This window comes from Falco punctatus (genome assembly GCF_963210335.1).
Source record: "Falco punctatus genome assembly, chromosome: Z".
Lineage (NCBI taxonomy): Eukaryota > Metazoa > Chordata > Aves > Falconiformes > Falconidae > Falco > Falco punctatus.
The window spans coordinates 10,401,374-10,415,897 of NC_137586.1; the positions used below are offsets into that span (position 1 = coordinate 10,401,374).

Here is a 14,524-nt window from a genome sequence, read left to right on the forward strand (position 1 = left end):
TTCTAAGACCTGCATCCACTTAACACAATGCCATTTCTACTTATTCATTGCCCTTCTGTTATAAATTTGTCCATACCCATACGGAAAGCACTGTTTTAAGATCTGTTTGAGGTGAAGTTACCTCTGAAATTGCCAGAGCTGGGATGTACTTAGCAGGCAAGAAAGTGGCAGGGGTGGAAAACAGCAAAGTTTTGGGTGCTGTTTGGGTTCTTCTTTTGGACAGAAATTCAACAAGAAAAGCAAGAAACAGAATGAAAAGGTTGTTTTGTTACAATCTGTGGGTTTGTACCCAACAAGGAGAAATGAATAATCTGCTTGAATGCCAGTTTTGCAAAAGAGCCATCTCTGGGTTTTATTTAGAATAAAATTGAAGAGACTCCAGAGGTCTTCTGCAAATCCATAGTATAAATAGGGAATAAATGAAAGAGAGCTTCATTAATCTTTTTGACAGGACTATACAGAAGTAAAGCTTCTTCAAACACTGATAGCTGTTTGACACTTCTGAAACCGAGAGCAGAAAGTGAATAAATTCATTCTTACTTCCAGCTAGATTTTGGCAAGCTACACTCAAAATTTGGATAGAAGAACTGTCAAATGTCAGCTTAGAGGCAGCTGATCTGCCTTGACCGTACTGGTTGTCTCTGTTAGAAATGGGCACGATAACTTTGGACAAACTGCGCAATCACACATGAGCTGTGTGTGCTTAGGCTATCATCTTGGCTTGGTTTTGGGTCACCATGAAGGTGTGAAATGGTGAGGAAAGATGCAGGACTTCTGCAGCTGGATGACTTGACTCTCCCACCTTGGGGGCACATGTGGCCTATCAAAAAGGAAAAGGAATCAGTTGGGCTGCAGCCTGGCACTGCTTCTCAAGCTGATCCTCAGCAATCCCAGGGTTGATTAGTGGTCGTAGTTCACCCTTCCTACATGACCTAGAGCTAAATTACTGAACAGCTCTGGACCTCCTTATCACTTGAGGCTAATAACAGCAAAAGGGAAATAGGCAGCTGCAAGGCCTAATTCACCAATGCTTTCAAAGCACTTTACAATTGTTAGGCAGAAGCAACACATTATTTTATTGTTCAGTGTTCCTGTAAGGCCAAACTGTCCAACAGCCTGTTTACTCAGAGGAATATGCAAATGGCTCTGGTGACAAACAGCCCCAGGAACAGATGCATTTTGCAGACCGTGAAGCTGGATACAAAACAAAAGCAGCACAGCAGGGAAGTAAGATCTTTGTGAAGGTGAGAGGCTACAGAAGCTCTCCACAGAGGTCTCAGCCACGTGGGGGTGCCAGGAGGCATCTTCAGAGACAGGCTGCAAAAGGTGCGTGCTTAGAGAAAAGGTCTTGTGTGGGCTACCTTTCTACCAGAAAAGAGAGTTAAGTGTGCTAGCACACCTCTGGGTCTGCACAGGTCATGTGTCTGACCTCTGTGAGACACACTGGTTATATCAATGTGACCAGCTGCGGGCAGCTCCACAACTGCTCTTCAGACCAGACCCGTGTGGCCACCAGGCATTGCTTAGACAGGACAGATGCTCTCTGGAAAGCAGGCAGACCTGAGAGCCTGAGCAGAGGCAAGTGCCGGCTTAGCATGCCCTGACTGCACTCCCAGCAGCCCACCAGCAGTCCTATTTGGATGGGCAGTGAGTGGCATTTGGGATATATTCTGCTCCTGAACTCTCTGGGCACTGCTCTTTCCAGTTCTTGCACACATACACCAGCATATAGGGCCTCTTCCTTAGCATCACTCATGCCTTTACCGACTGAATCTGACTTGAGGTAAGCCATGTGCTGCAAGAAGAGCGACTAAAAGAAAGTAGGGCTCCACAAACTGCAGGAGTCTGTCCTGCTTCTCCCTGCTCTATTAGAGAACAGTTACTGCCATCAATAGGCCAGGGCACGTGGGTGTGCAGCAGTGCAAATTAGTGAGAAGGAAGTACACCATTTTATGGGGTTTTACCTTTATTGAACCTTCTGTAAATTTGTACCCCCAAAACACAATAAAAATGTCTTACAGAATGTGGTCCCCTCTGAGCTGCAGTATTGAACAGATGCTCACAAGGTCTTCTCCCGCCTTTCCTAACACGCAGTTCCCTCAGATTGACTTTGCCAGGCAGAATCTCTTTTTCTACCTGAGTTCTGCTCTGGGCTTAGAGAAGCTCCAACTAAAGCCTGATTCACTGAGCTAAGAAGTTATGTTTTGTTCTCATAGTGCTCCAGTGGGAAATCTGCAAATTCATGAAAACATCCAGTCCACAGCCCACACTGCTCACTAATTTAATCTTTAGTTCTTTGTTCTTTTTATCAGCCCCACAGTATTCTTATATTCATAACCAGCTCCATTCTGCAGTGGTATTTTAATTCCCAAAGCTAGGCTAAGAATGGATCATTGCCCTCTCGCTGTTTCCTCATACTCACCCACATTGTGTCCATTTTCTTCTGTCTCCCACCTCAACTGTAAACAATTTGGGACCCAGCCTTTTTGCCCTGTGTCCATACATCACCTAGCTCAGCAGTGTTGTTGGCCTGCAAAGTCTGCTGGTAACAGCAACATTGGGCGCTTCTCCCCTGGGGGAGCTGCTTGCTAGATGTTGCTGTTATTTGAATCTCAGAGCCTGTGAGGTTGTGAGTATTGGGAACCGAGGCTGCTCTGGCGATAATAGCAAGATGGTAAGTTACTACCCATTAGTTCAGATTTTAGTTAGCTTCATGATAAATATGCAATACTCATCTTAAACCACACAGGGTGGTGTCACAACACAATGATTTAAGCTGACAATGTTAACCTCCACTCAAAAACGTTGACCTCAAAACCCAAAGCTTTTCAGGTCAGCTGCCTGTGTCTGGATGATGTACCAGAGGCTCTCCATTCCAGTGCACCACAGCATCAGTTTCCTGGGGGTTTTACGTACAACAGCATGTTAGCAAGTTGCCAACTGCCAGTATGAAGCATTAAGCAACTTTTGGACAGCTTTTTAAAATTCCTCCATAAAATTTGCCATTTCAAAGTACTGAATGTCTATGTATTGTTGCTGTGAAGTATGTTATTCATGTGGAATCTCCTCTGCCTACAGAATGAGCTGGTTCATACAGATGTCATCAAGCTGTCAGTAGAGGGAACAATGACGCAGGGGCCAGAGAGGCTGCAGCTGCAAACATTTGGTAGGAGCCCAAATCTTTGCCATGCTGGTTAATTACTAATATAAAGCCTTTAATCAGGCATTCTGGGGAATTAAATTGGGAGTGGGGTGCTAAGATGAAAGGAGCTAAAGAAGGGTTATGCCTCTGCTTTCATTATGTAGTAGGGCAAAGTCTGTCTACAGCGATGGGCAAAAATTGAGTCAAGTTTTGCTGGTTACATCTTGCCTTTACTTGCAAGAAAAAGATGAACATTAATTCAAAAAATGTTTTACTGGGATATCCCGATGCAGACAAGGCACAGGCATTACCTGTATTTGTCAAAACTAAGTCAGTTTTGTTCTTTCTGCCAGACCTTGATCTGGACTGGCCAAATTAAGATGAAAAGCAGCTTTGCCCTTTCTGGGGTGCACAGCTCATCCAGCCAGTGGTGGGATGTGCCTTATTGGGTTATGTCTTTCTCAAAGCGCAGCATCTATTCTGAGCTACTATATTAGTCTCCCTCTATACAAGGTGGAGACAGTGCAGTCCTAGGCTGAATCCCCTCACTCTGACCATCCTGTGTTTGAGACAGGATGGGATGAGTCAGCTGTGGAGGTCCTGGACCACACAAGGAGCTTGGAGAATCCCCTAATCATCCTACTGCACCTGCTTTTGGCTGTGAAGCTGTGGTCTGGGTATGGAGAAGGCCCCTGCCCATGGCATGGGGCTTGGAACTAGATGATCTTTAAGGTCCCTTCCAACCCAAACCATCCTATGATTCTATGATTTAAGTATTTCTGTGTTTCTAGGGTAGTAATTGCTGAACCATTTTGTTTGTGAGAAGGTCTGTGTTGCCACATAGGCTGCAAGAGATCAGCTAAAGCAGTACACTGCAGAACTCTCAGGGGCTTTGGGATTATTTGTTAGCGTTAGCGCGAAATGGATTTTCAGAGACTTGTCTTGAATAGCTAACAAACTATTTAAATGTTAAAAATGCAGACAGGAATACAGGGTTGAAATGACCTTAACAATTCCTTTGAGGACTACATTTTGTTAACGTTTAAGACAGCTGCCTTTGCAGAAAGTTCTCTGTAACTATGTGCTTCTGAGCCTTGTCTGCTTGTTTCTGTTTCTCATCTGATGATTACTGTGGGTGTCCCTGCTGGTCAACAGCTCCAAGTGGCTGTCACACTCCGCAGACATCCCATCTTCACACAAGTACCCTGCTGAAATTTTCTTTCACTACCATGAGAATTGGCACTCTTGGATGATGTTGCATCTGCCTTGGGAGCAGAAGCTGCAAAATTTGAAGGACTCACATCCTGTTGTGGTAGATACCTGTTTTGAACACAGTTCACAATGTTGCTCGATTCAGGGCTTTTGAAGTTAAGAGAATCCTTCTGTGCCTGGCAGAGGATTTCTTCCCAAATCATATTCTTTGCTACTGGCTTTACTGAAATGAGCTTGCTAAATGGCTTCTGAGCTAAGAATGAAAAGGGCACAGGGAGGTATGATGTGGTGTTTTCTTTCTGGGCTCTTTTATGCGTGGGAAACCATTTGTATTTTTATGAATACTGAACAAACAAAAAAGATCTGTCGTTCCCCAGTATGAGGCAAGCCTGGTCCTCATGGCTTTTACATTTGCACCAGTCATTTTATATTGTTATCAGAGTGAATCCTGGTCCAATCTGTTCTTCCAGTTCCTTTCCAGTTCTTCTAGTTTGCTTTTCCATTCTCTGCATTGGATTTTCAAATTGCAGGTCTTGGGGACAGGCACAGCTTGGAAAGTTTTTGCGGAAGGGGTGGCTCTAATTTCTTTTGGGAGCTTCTGGCTAATAAATCACTTCTGAAAACACTGACAGTGTGTGTGTACCACAGGCAGAGTGTGTGCCGGCCAGATGAACCAGTTCTCTGTCTGACAGACTTTTCTTCTGTTAACAGGCTGTGGGACATCATTTGATTTTCACAAAAAGATAGACTATTTGTTTCTTGTTGGTACTGAAGAGGGAAAGATCTATAAGGTAAGAAGGCTTTCTCTGTCCCTTACTTTACATCCCCTGACCTGTGTTTGTCTTTCAGTTCATCATCTTAACTGTTTGCTCAGGCAGTGACAAAGGTACAACTTCAGAGCCTGGTCCTGCCCTTGCATCCCTATGGTGAGCCTGAGACCAGTACAGAGCCACAGAGGGTCGCAGAGAGCTCTCTGCACAGATCCAATTAAGACCTTATTTTGCAGAAACGTTTTTCATGCAAACTGCATCCCAGAATGCTTTGCAGATTGCAGCTGTGCAAGTGAGGCGCTATGATCAGAGCAGAAGTTAAAAGGCATTGATCCTCTGTCCTCATGGCTATGGGGAAATGGCAGGGGAAAATCTCAGCTCTTTTCCTTTTTAGACCTGTTATCCCATGAGCAGTGAGGCTAATGAAGCCTCATTTCCTATGGATCAGTATCCCACAGCCCTTCCCTTCCACAATTACATCCCAGATCCTTTCCCCAGTCCCACTTTCTCCTTGCCCTCCTATCTCCAGTTCTTCACTATGTACTCCAATCCTTCCTCCCTCTGATGACCCCCATGCTGTCCCCAGCTCGGTGATGCCACCACCAAGCTATAACCCTTGATTCCTGCAGGCAGTGCTGGCTGCCTCCCCTCCAGTGTGCTCCTGCAGCCTTAGTGCACAGTTCCAGCTGGGAGCTGTCTGCCAACCAGCTCCAGTCATGTGATGAGGGCAGCAGCCAAACTTTCCTTGCCCTTCCTGGGGTGGGGGCATCTCCCAGATGTTTGCACTCTGGGGCCATCCCTTTTTATAGAATGTGTAAGACCTTAATATTGCCAAGTCCCACATGCAGCCAGCTTTGGCTGAAGTTGCCAGTGAGGTCAAAAGTTGTTTGGGAGGAGAGACAAACAGACAGCTGGACACAGTCATTGTGTTTCCTTAAGAAATCAAGCCAAAAATAGAAAGTTTCAAGATCTGCTGTATTTAGCCTTGAAAATAAAGCCAGTAGTATCTTACTCACAGAACTTTTGTTACAACATTCCTCTGAGCTGACTTTGGGGCTTTGTTAATATTGTAGCCACTGTTGGGGGGTGGACCATCAGCAGGAGGCTGATGTGCAGGGATCCATCCAGCCATCCCTGAAGGATGCTGTAAGCTCCTTCCCTGTGTCTTGCCTGCAAAAGAGAAACAAAACAGAGAAAAAGAACCCAAAGGAAGTCATATTCTGAAATCACTGTCACTCATTTAGGCAAGATGGGATTAACAAGCAAATATGTATCACTTCCAGAAGGATGATGCTGATTGGAATCTCTCCCTCTGCCAGGCAGTATCTAGGGAGGATTTCTGGGCAGTGCTTACTTGCATTGTACAAGACAAGTGCAGAAGGGAGGTGGGAGAAGTGGGGGGACTGATGGGCTATGGGCGGTGAGGTAGGTGTAATGACTTTTTATTGATGCTTTCAGGATACACAGCATCTGTTCAGACACGGGCAGATGTTCTGAGTTGGCTGGTCACTCATGGGAGTTGATACCCTGGGTATTGTACTCTAAATTGTTTGGGTACTGTTGTGCCTAGTCCTGATCAAAAAGGCAGTAAGGAACCACATGTTTTAACTTACTATATGCTTAGGTGAGTTATGGATACTCAGTGGATATCAGCGTTAGGTGGGGGCCACCAGTTTTCCTTCAGGAGAAATGTTTAGTCTGGTGTCTTGGCTGAGTTACATAGCAAAGGAAGTCCTTCGTGGAGAAGCACTGGATAGGAACAGAATTTGGCAGCATCTGCCTTGACAAAGCTGTAGGTGTACCTGCCTTGGATGATCTTCAGTGAAACTAGAACTAGAATGGGATTTTGCTATAAGAAGTAGTCCCAGCCATGAAGACACGGATATTTTAACCAGTTCTTGGGTGGATCAATGCAGAGAGATACTGTCATACAGAATCTTCTCTTTTATTGGTGCTAAGGCTGATTTCAGAGTTACTGGTAAGCAGCAAAACATTCCTGCATTGGTGGGCCATAGGGAAAAGTGGGACTACTCACATTGTGCAACACTGCCCTATAAAATGCAAGCGTTCCCGTGGGCAGGAAGAGGCAATCTTCCATCAGATTGTATGGGCTAACACAGGGAAGAGACATCTTGTGCCTAGCACAAGCAAGCCTCCATAGTATCCACAAAAACAGTGGGAAGAGTGCACCCTTAGCATCCCCCAAGAGTTTGCTACAATCAGTTTCAAGACTTTTGGGATTGGCTGCTGCTCCAGTCATTTCTCGTGGACTACCACACACCTTCATCACACCCTTTACTGAAACACTGCATGCTGAACCCAGTATTGGAGCTACCCGTGGACTGCCTCCTGGAGCCTTGCTCCACGCAGATGCTGAAAACAGTGACAGTCTTGCAGCTGTTCGAGCAGCTCTTGGGTCCTGTGGCTGCACTGAGCAGGAGTGAGCTGCTCAGGTGTCTGTGCTGCCCTTGTCCTTGCCACTGCGTGTTGAGTGAGAGGGACGGATTCCTTACACGCTGTATGAGTCAGGGCTGAATTTTAGCTTATTTGTTAAATAAATTGGTACGAGAATTTCAGGGAGGCATTTTTTCAGAGACCAAGCATGCCCACAAATAGCATGATAATATGTTAATTCCTTAGCTGCAGAACAATTACAGTGAATTTTAAAAAATGGCTTAGTTAATAGTGTTTCTGAAGCCAAGAAATCATTATCTTAATTACACACAGACCTATCTATTGCCCTTTTATGTAGAGGACAAACTGTTTCTGCATTAATATGATTCTGTAATGCAAAACTGCCTCTTTGCATATCCTATTTGCTGTTTAGGAATTGTTCAGCTTTAGTATCACAAAGTATCATCTCTGAGATTCATATTGAAACGTTATTGTGGCTTCAACTCTGGTCATAATTACTTATTAATAAACAGGGCTTCAATGGAAAAAATGTGATGAGATTTGAACATATTCATGTAAGAGGTTTTTTTCAGTCTTAAGCAGTTTGCTTGAGAGTGTAACAAATGAATATAATAAAACTCAGTGCAAGACTATATAGAAGGAAAAGTTGATGCTAATTTTAAACAAAACTAATTTCCCTCATTCATTCATTCTCTCATACCAGGACATTTGTATCTGTGTGGTCAGGACAGGATTTCTTGTGGTTATACAGATGACAAAGGATGCTGGCTGCTGAGTCCTTATCTCATCTCATGGGTTTTCCTTAAATGATGATGACAAACTGGTGTTTGGACAGCTTCCAGTGACTGTTTAGTAATGGCGAGATCATTTGCCTCAGTGTCTAGTCTCGCTTTGTCTTAGGCAAAGTTGTTTTCCCTGTCTGGTTATTTTATGGGTTGAGTTCTGTTCCTCATCTTCTTGCCACCTTAGCTTTGGGGCTTCTGTTTGTTCTGGTTATCTTGTCACTTGGCTGACTGCATTTGCCATCAATTAACACAGGTTTTCTCCTTTACCATTTCCTGTTGTTTCTCCTGATGAATTCACATGCCTCTGTTTCCATTCATAAGTGTTTCTACAAATCTTAGCATTTCTGTTACAGATCTCTAGCAAAAACCAAGGAGACCCTCTGGTGTTGCTGATAACAGCTGTCCACAACAACAGTTTGTGCCAGTGGTTTCTGAAGAGCAGCTGGGTGTCCTGATCTGTCTGGGAGTGCCAGTGTTGGGCAGTACTCTGTTGCCAGATACAAACCTCCTTTGAAAAAAGATTAAATTTTTTATTTCTATGTTGCCTAGAATCTCAGCTTTTCTGTTAGTGAACCAAAGAAACCCTCTACATTATAAGGAGGGATATATATATATATGTATAAAATAACCATCCATTCACCACAAATGTGGAGGAGTTTTGTGTCAGGATTATATCTTGTGTAAACTGGAATGCTGTTAATGAAGATTACTCATAATTTTTGTTCTTGGAGATCTCCTTTCTTCCCAGTATTCCTCCTCTATGTTTTGTAGCCCTGTTACCAGTCTTCTTTGTACTGGTTTCCTATATTGCCATAGACACTTTCTTGCTTTCCTGTCTCATCATAAAAATATAATTTACTATTCACACACATCTATTACCATTTAAATAGGAGAAAAACACTCTCAGCAGATTGGAGCAGTGCTCTAGGAGATCAGAAAGGCTGCACAACTGCCTGCTCCCTGAACCTACTTATCCTCTTCAAAGCTGTCATGTCAGGAGTTAGGCATCACATTTTCCAGTGGTTTTGTTTTCATCCTGACATGTGTCTAGTAACAGTAGGGTTTTTAAAGTGAGTAGTAGGGGAAGACTTTCCTAGCAGTCCTAGTTAGCTCAGGAATTATTTTATTCACGAAAGTCATACTTCTTTCTGGGCTTTTTCTCATGTTTGTGGTGTTTCTTAGGAAGAACATGGCACTGTCTGGCAATCAGAGATGATACCAAAGGTTGGGGTGAACACAGTATGGGGCTGACAGGCACTGCCAGAGCATGATGTATGGCTTTAGGCTAAAGCAGGCGTGCCAGGTTCATTCCTCACAAGGGACACAGACAGGTATCTGCCCTACAGAACCCTAGAACCCTTTTTGCTGCTGACTTCATAGGAACGCTGCAAATCCCTTTCTTGTAGGGGCCTGGGCCTCAGCTCTGGGCCAAATTTGCAGAATGCAAAGCCAGTGGATCAACACATCCCAGTGCATGACAGGCCTCCCATACCAGTGCCCGGAGAGCTGTATTGATCAAGGGCCTAGCCCCAATGAGGCTTTAAAAACAGAGTGCTGAGCATCACAGTTCTGTGGATGCAGGCAAACCTGGTTAGGATCTCACTCTTCAAAGTCCTCATGTATTAGGGACCTTCAGTCCATATACTTGGAAGGCCAGACAACTAAAGCAGCTTCTCTCTTGTGTTAATTACTTGTGACCCATTCTGTCTGTTCCCAGCAAAGTGACTTCAAAAGAAGCCAAGTACCAATTTTCTGGGTGGCTGAACATTAAGAATTATGAAGTAAAGTTATGAAACATGCTATTAAAGGAGATTTCAGTCCCACAGCTACACAGAGAGACAGTAACTCAGAGTATGCACTAAACTATTAGCAAACTACAGACACTGTCAGTAAATCTCAATGGGACACAAGCCACATTCCTGTTTCTGCTTCCTACCACAGCAACCCTCCCAGGGCTGCAGGAGCTATTGCTGTGTGAAATGTTTAGCACCCTAAATCCAGTACTTGCACCGGTGCACAAGAACATCGGAACAGGTCTGCTTACCCAGTCAGTGAGTGTCATATGTAATAAACAGCTAAACCTTATGATTAATTAGAGCTTTGGTTTGCAAGAATTAAAGTCATGTAACGCTTCAGCAGTCCTGCTGTTCAGGTAGATGATATGTTGCTGCATTCATCAGGGAGAAATGAAAGGTGCTGAAAGGTCCTTGTAGTGACATTACCAAGGCAGCCCAACAGAAAATCCTGAAACCACCCCAGCCTGCTGTGTGGTTACAGCTTGTGTGTGAGAACACAACCAAGAGGACATTACTTGTAAGATGAGGTCCTTCTTGCTAATGAAGGAAGCCTCCAATGCCATCAGAGGGGCGGAGGTGTGTACACACATTTTTCTGTGTACACAGAACTGACAGGGTCTATATTGAAGCCCATATTCTGCTTGTGCAGAAAAGTAGATTGTAATTTCTCCCCAACTTAATGGGTTCAGGAAGGTGATGGAGCTCCTGCAGTGGAGAATGTGCTGTGGAGCTTGGCTCTGCATGTAAATCCAACCAGACAACTTCAGTTCCTGTCTCTGTATTGCAGAGGGGAACTTGGTGCTGCCTGCAAGTGGGGTGAAGCAGCATGTATTAAATTATTTTGTTTCTGTAGCACCTCTGGGTACCAGCCATGTCTTCCCAGCCAGCCCAGAAGAGCCTGGGAGACCATACAAGTATTCAGAGGCATCTTTCTGCAGGAATATGAGCTCCAGAAGGTCAAGCTGCAATTACTGACTAGTTCTTTCCATTTCAGTGTTCAAAATGCTATTCAAGCCAGTTTCTGGATGTGTTTGAAGCCCATCACATGGCTGTGGACTCAGTCATCTGGAATCCATACCACCCAAAAGTCTTCATTTCCTGCAGTTCTGACTGGACAGTCAAGATCTGGGATCATACCATTAAGTAGGTCTTGCTGGGTCCAGCCGTGGGCGGGGAGGTACAGCCTGACATGCCAGCTGCACGCATAGACTTTGCTTATACCTCAGTCTCAGTTTCCCTCTTAGGTGTTGATATGGCTAATTGCTCTCTTATCTCCAGTTTTGGGGCTGGTGGCTCAGATTTGTACTTCTCAGGTATGAGGCATAAGATTTGGCATCATCCACCCCAGGAACTTGCCAAGTAGTGCAGCTCAGCACAGAGCCTGACTGCTTTGCTTTGGACCTGGCTTTCTTCAGTCAGGACCTACTGTGGCAGGGTGATTCTGGAGCAATGCTGTAGAGAAATATCAGGGGCTGACTTATGGCCTCGGGGGCCAGACATCTCCTAAGAGCCAGAGAGGCAAAAAAAAAAAACAAAAAACAACAACAAAAAAAAAACCTGGAACATTTAAAAATGCATAATGAAGTTCGGGGTTAGTGGTTGAGGAATGTCTGGTTTCAATCAGGAAATTGATTTTGTTGTAAATCAGTCAGAGTCAAGTATTTCCTGTTGCCAATACTGCTGTAATGCTCAATGTTGTTTTCAGAAGTCCAGAGAGGTAATCACTTTTTCCTTTATGATTCTAAAACAGAGAGACTCCATCTTGCTGTTCATGTTGGGGAGGAAACGTTCAAAATGCATTCAGAAAGAAAGAATCATGCTACCTTTATTCTCATCACAGCAGGACCCATCCCAACCCATTTGGGCTGATGCTCAGCTTTGGCTCAGACCCTAGCTAGTATCTGACATAGAGAAGTACTGCATCTCCCACTCTTGCATCTGGCCTTGAACAACACAAGCTGCAGCATCAAAATGTTTATACCTCAATGTTTTGCTTCCAGAACGGCATATGTTTAAATGAGTTCTTCTCCCTGGATCTTTTTTTTACAGGACTCCGATGTTTGTTTATGACCTGAATTCTGCTGTAGCGGATGTTGCTTGGTCCCCTTATTCCTCCACAGTCTTTGCTGCAGTCACCACTGATGGCAAGGTGAGAGACTGGGAGTAACACTGCTCTGATTTGAGCTGAGAGAAAGTCAAAGGAGATTAAGGCTGAGTGTGGGGACAGGTCAGCCCATGTCAGGCAGCTGTAGATCTCCCATGAGCAGGAATCTGCTACAGTGACAAGCTGACTTGGCTGCAGCTTGCCTGAGCTGCTTGCCTCTGGATGGTAGGGTCACTTTGATAGCTCAAGGCCCTCAAACTATTAATTCCTCTTTGCTCTGTATGATTACAGAGGACACAGAAGTCATAAAGCAACAGAGATCAGGAAACCTGCACAGCAGCATTTCTTATGCCTTCTTCCCCTCAGGTCTACCACACCCCTACAAGCAACACGGCCAGAAATCTCTGAGCTGCAGCCCAACCATGCAAACAGGTGATGTTAAATCACAAATCAATGGGCTTTTAGCAGATGCTGAGGATCAGCTGCACATCTCACTGCGGCCTTGACAAACCCATTAGAAATGCATGTGGGCCCTCGCTCAGCACAGGTGCTTCTTGGGGGGCCAAGCCCCACCAGCCCCTCTAGCATAAGCAAGCCAAATTTCCCTGCAGTCCTAGCTTGCTCCTTTTACTCCAGGGATGGAAGTACTCAGAGGACAGAGAGGAAAGCAGGGTTCAGGGAACAGCCTGCTTTTTCCTGTGCTTTCCTGCCTTTGACATGCATATCCCTGGGCATCAATTCCTTACTCCTCAATGCTGCTCCTGGTTTGAGGTAGCTTTGCAAATCCATGCAAGTCCTTGCTTGCTCTCATTTTGACCACATCGGTGCAGGTGTGCAGCTTGCACATGCCAGGAGAAAAACACTTAACTCCCTCAGTGTGAAATCAGCTTATTAAACCAGTGCTTCTCTGGGGGTGGAGAGATGATGCTCCAGATCAGAGCACCCCTCATATGAGATGACATCAGGGCATTGGTTCTGAACCTCCAAGCTATAGAGAAGCAATAGAATAAAGTGTTTATATACTTATATTGATATTAAAAAATCAGTTATAGTAATATGCCCAGGGTCAGCCAATAGAACTTTATTCCAATTAAATAAAATCAACATTTTCCCACTGTGCAAGGCTGTCTCCAAGAGTAACGATTTGGTAATGAAGTACTTAGACCAGTCCTAATACTGAGATGATGGCAGTTATATTTTTGCCCCTAGCCATCCATTGTAGTAGCTCAGATGGTTAATTTGGACTTGGCAAGTAGCCAGGGCACATAGCTATCCATCAACACTGGTTTTGTACTGTAAGACCACATTGCTCTGTCACCATGGGCTGTATATTTTACTGGTATAAATTGGGAAGTCTGTGCAGTTTGGCCAAATTACTCTAGCAAAAAGGTGGCCTTTATATATCTCCATCAATGAACTGATGCCTTGGCAACTTTATTGCAGTTTAACCTTTATGTTATAGCAAAAAATTCATTTCACTGATGCACTGGCTCAGGCTGTGAATTTGTCTCTCTGAAGCTAAGCAATAGAAATCTCCTCACTGGGGCACCTGGTCTCCCTTGGAAGCTCAGGGTACCACAGCCTACCGAAAACAGTGTTGATGTTTTTCCCTCGCAGGCAGGGTCAGGACTGGGCTCTTTGTTCATGAATCTGTCTGTCCCCATTCTCCCACATACCAAATGAAGGGCCTGCACAAATGAAATACATGCATTCAGTGTTACGCATCCTCTGACTTGTTTTCCACAAGTGAAGTTGTGGGTGCCCTCAAATCTGGCAAGGGTCCTGCTGACATTCATAGCTTCGATTGAGTGCTGGGGTAAGCAGTGCAGAGAACTGTGGATACCCCAGCTGTGTCCTGGCGCCCAGCTGTGGGGAAGAGGTTGGAGATGTCTGCAGGCTGCAGGCAGTGATACACCCTGGGCAGCGTGAACAGATGGAGGGTAAACACTGGGTGTACTTGGATTTCTTATTTATGTGGTCAAGCATCAGCAATGATAGCTCAACTCTAGAGAGGCTTTGCACTACTCACTTGGGCCAAGTTCTTTATCAGAGCTTTACCGGCTGCAGAGAAGCTCCTAAGGGCTGGGCAAGAGTTTGTGCAGTGGGGTCTTTCCATAGACCCCTAGCTCATCCTAGCTACTGCTGTAGTGACTCTAGTTGTGTTGTTGCAGTCACATTAGTGGCAGCATCCATGAACCTGGAGTTCATATGAGTTTATGGATAAGACACACAACTGTCTAACTTGGCAACACTGCACCCAGGGTATCTCACATTGGCTATCCTACCTTGGATCTAATTCA

The 14,524-nt window shown here is 44.7% G+C and overlaps 1 protein-coding gene across 6 annotated transcripts in view; it reads left to right on the forward strand.

Annotated features, from left to right (window-relative positions):
- The window catches only part of DNAI1 (dynein axonemal intermediate chain 1), a 151,123-nt gene that overhangs the window by 96,038 nt on the left and 40,561 nt on the right, over positions 1 to 14,524 (forward strand). For all 6 annotated transcript variants that reach the window (XM_080371158.1, XM_080371159.1, XM_080371155.1 and 3 more), the window contains 4 exons: positions 3,079 to 3,166; positions 5,066 to 5,145; positions 11,115 to 11,263; positions 12,170 to 12,269. In XM_080371158.1, coding sequence (XP_080227284.1) covers positions 3,079 to 3,166; positions 5,066 to 5,145; positions 11,115 to 11,263; positions 12,170 to 12,269 — 417 coding nt within the window. The remainder of the gene's footprint in view (positions 1 to 3,078; positions 3,167 to 5,065; positions 5,146 to 11,114; positions 11,264 to 12,169; positions 12,270 to 14,524) is intronic.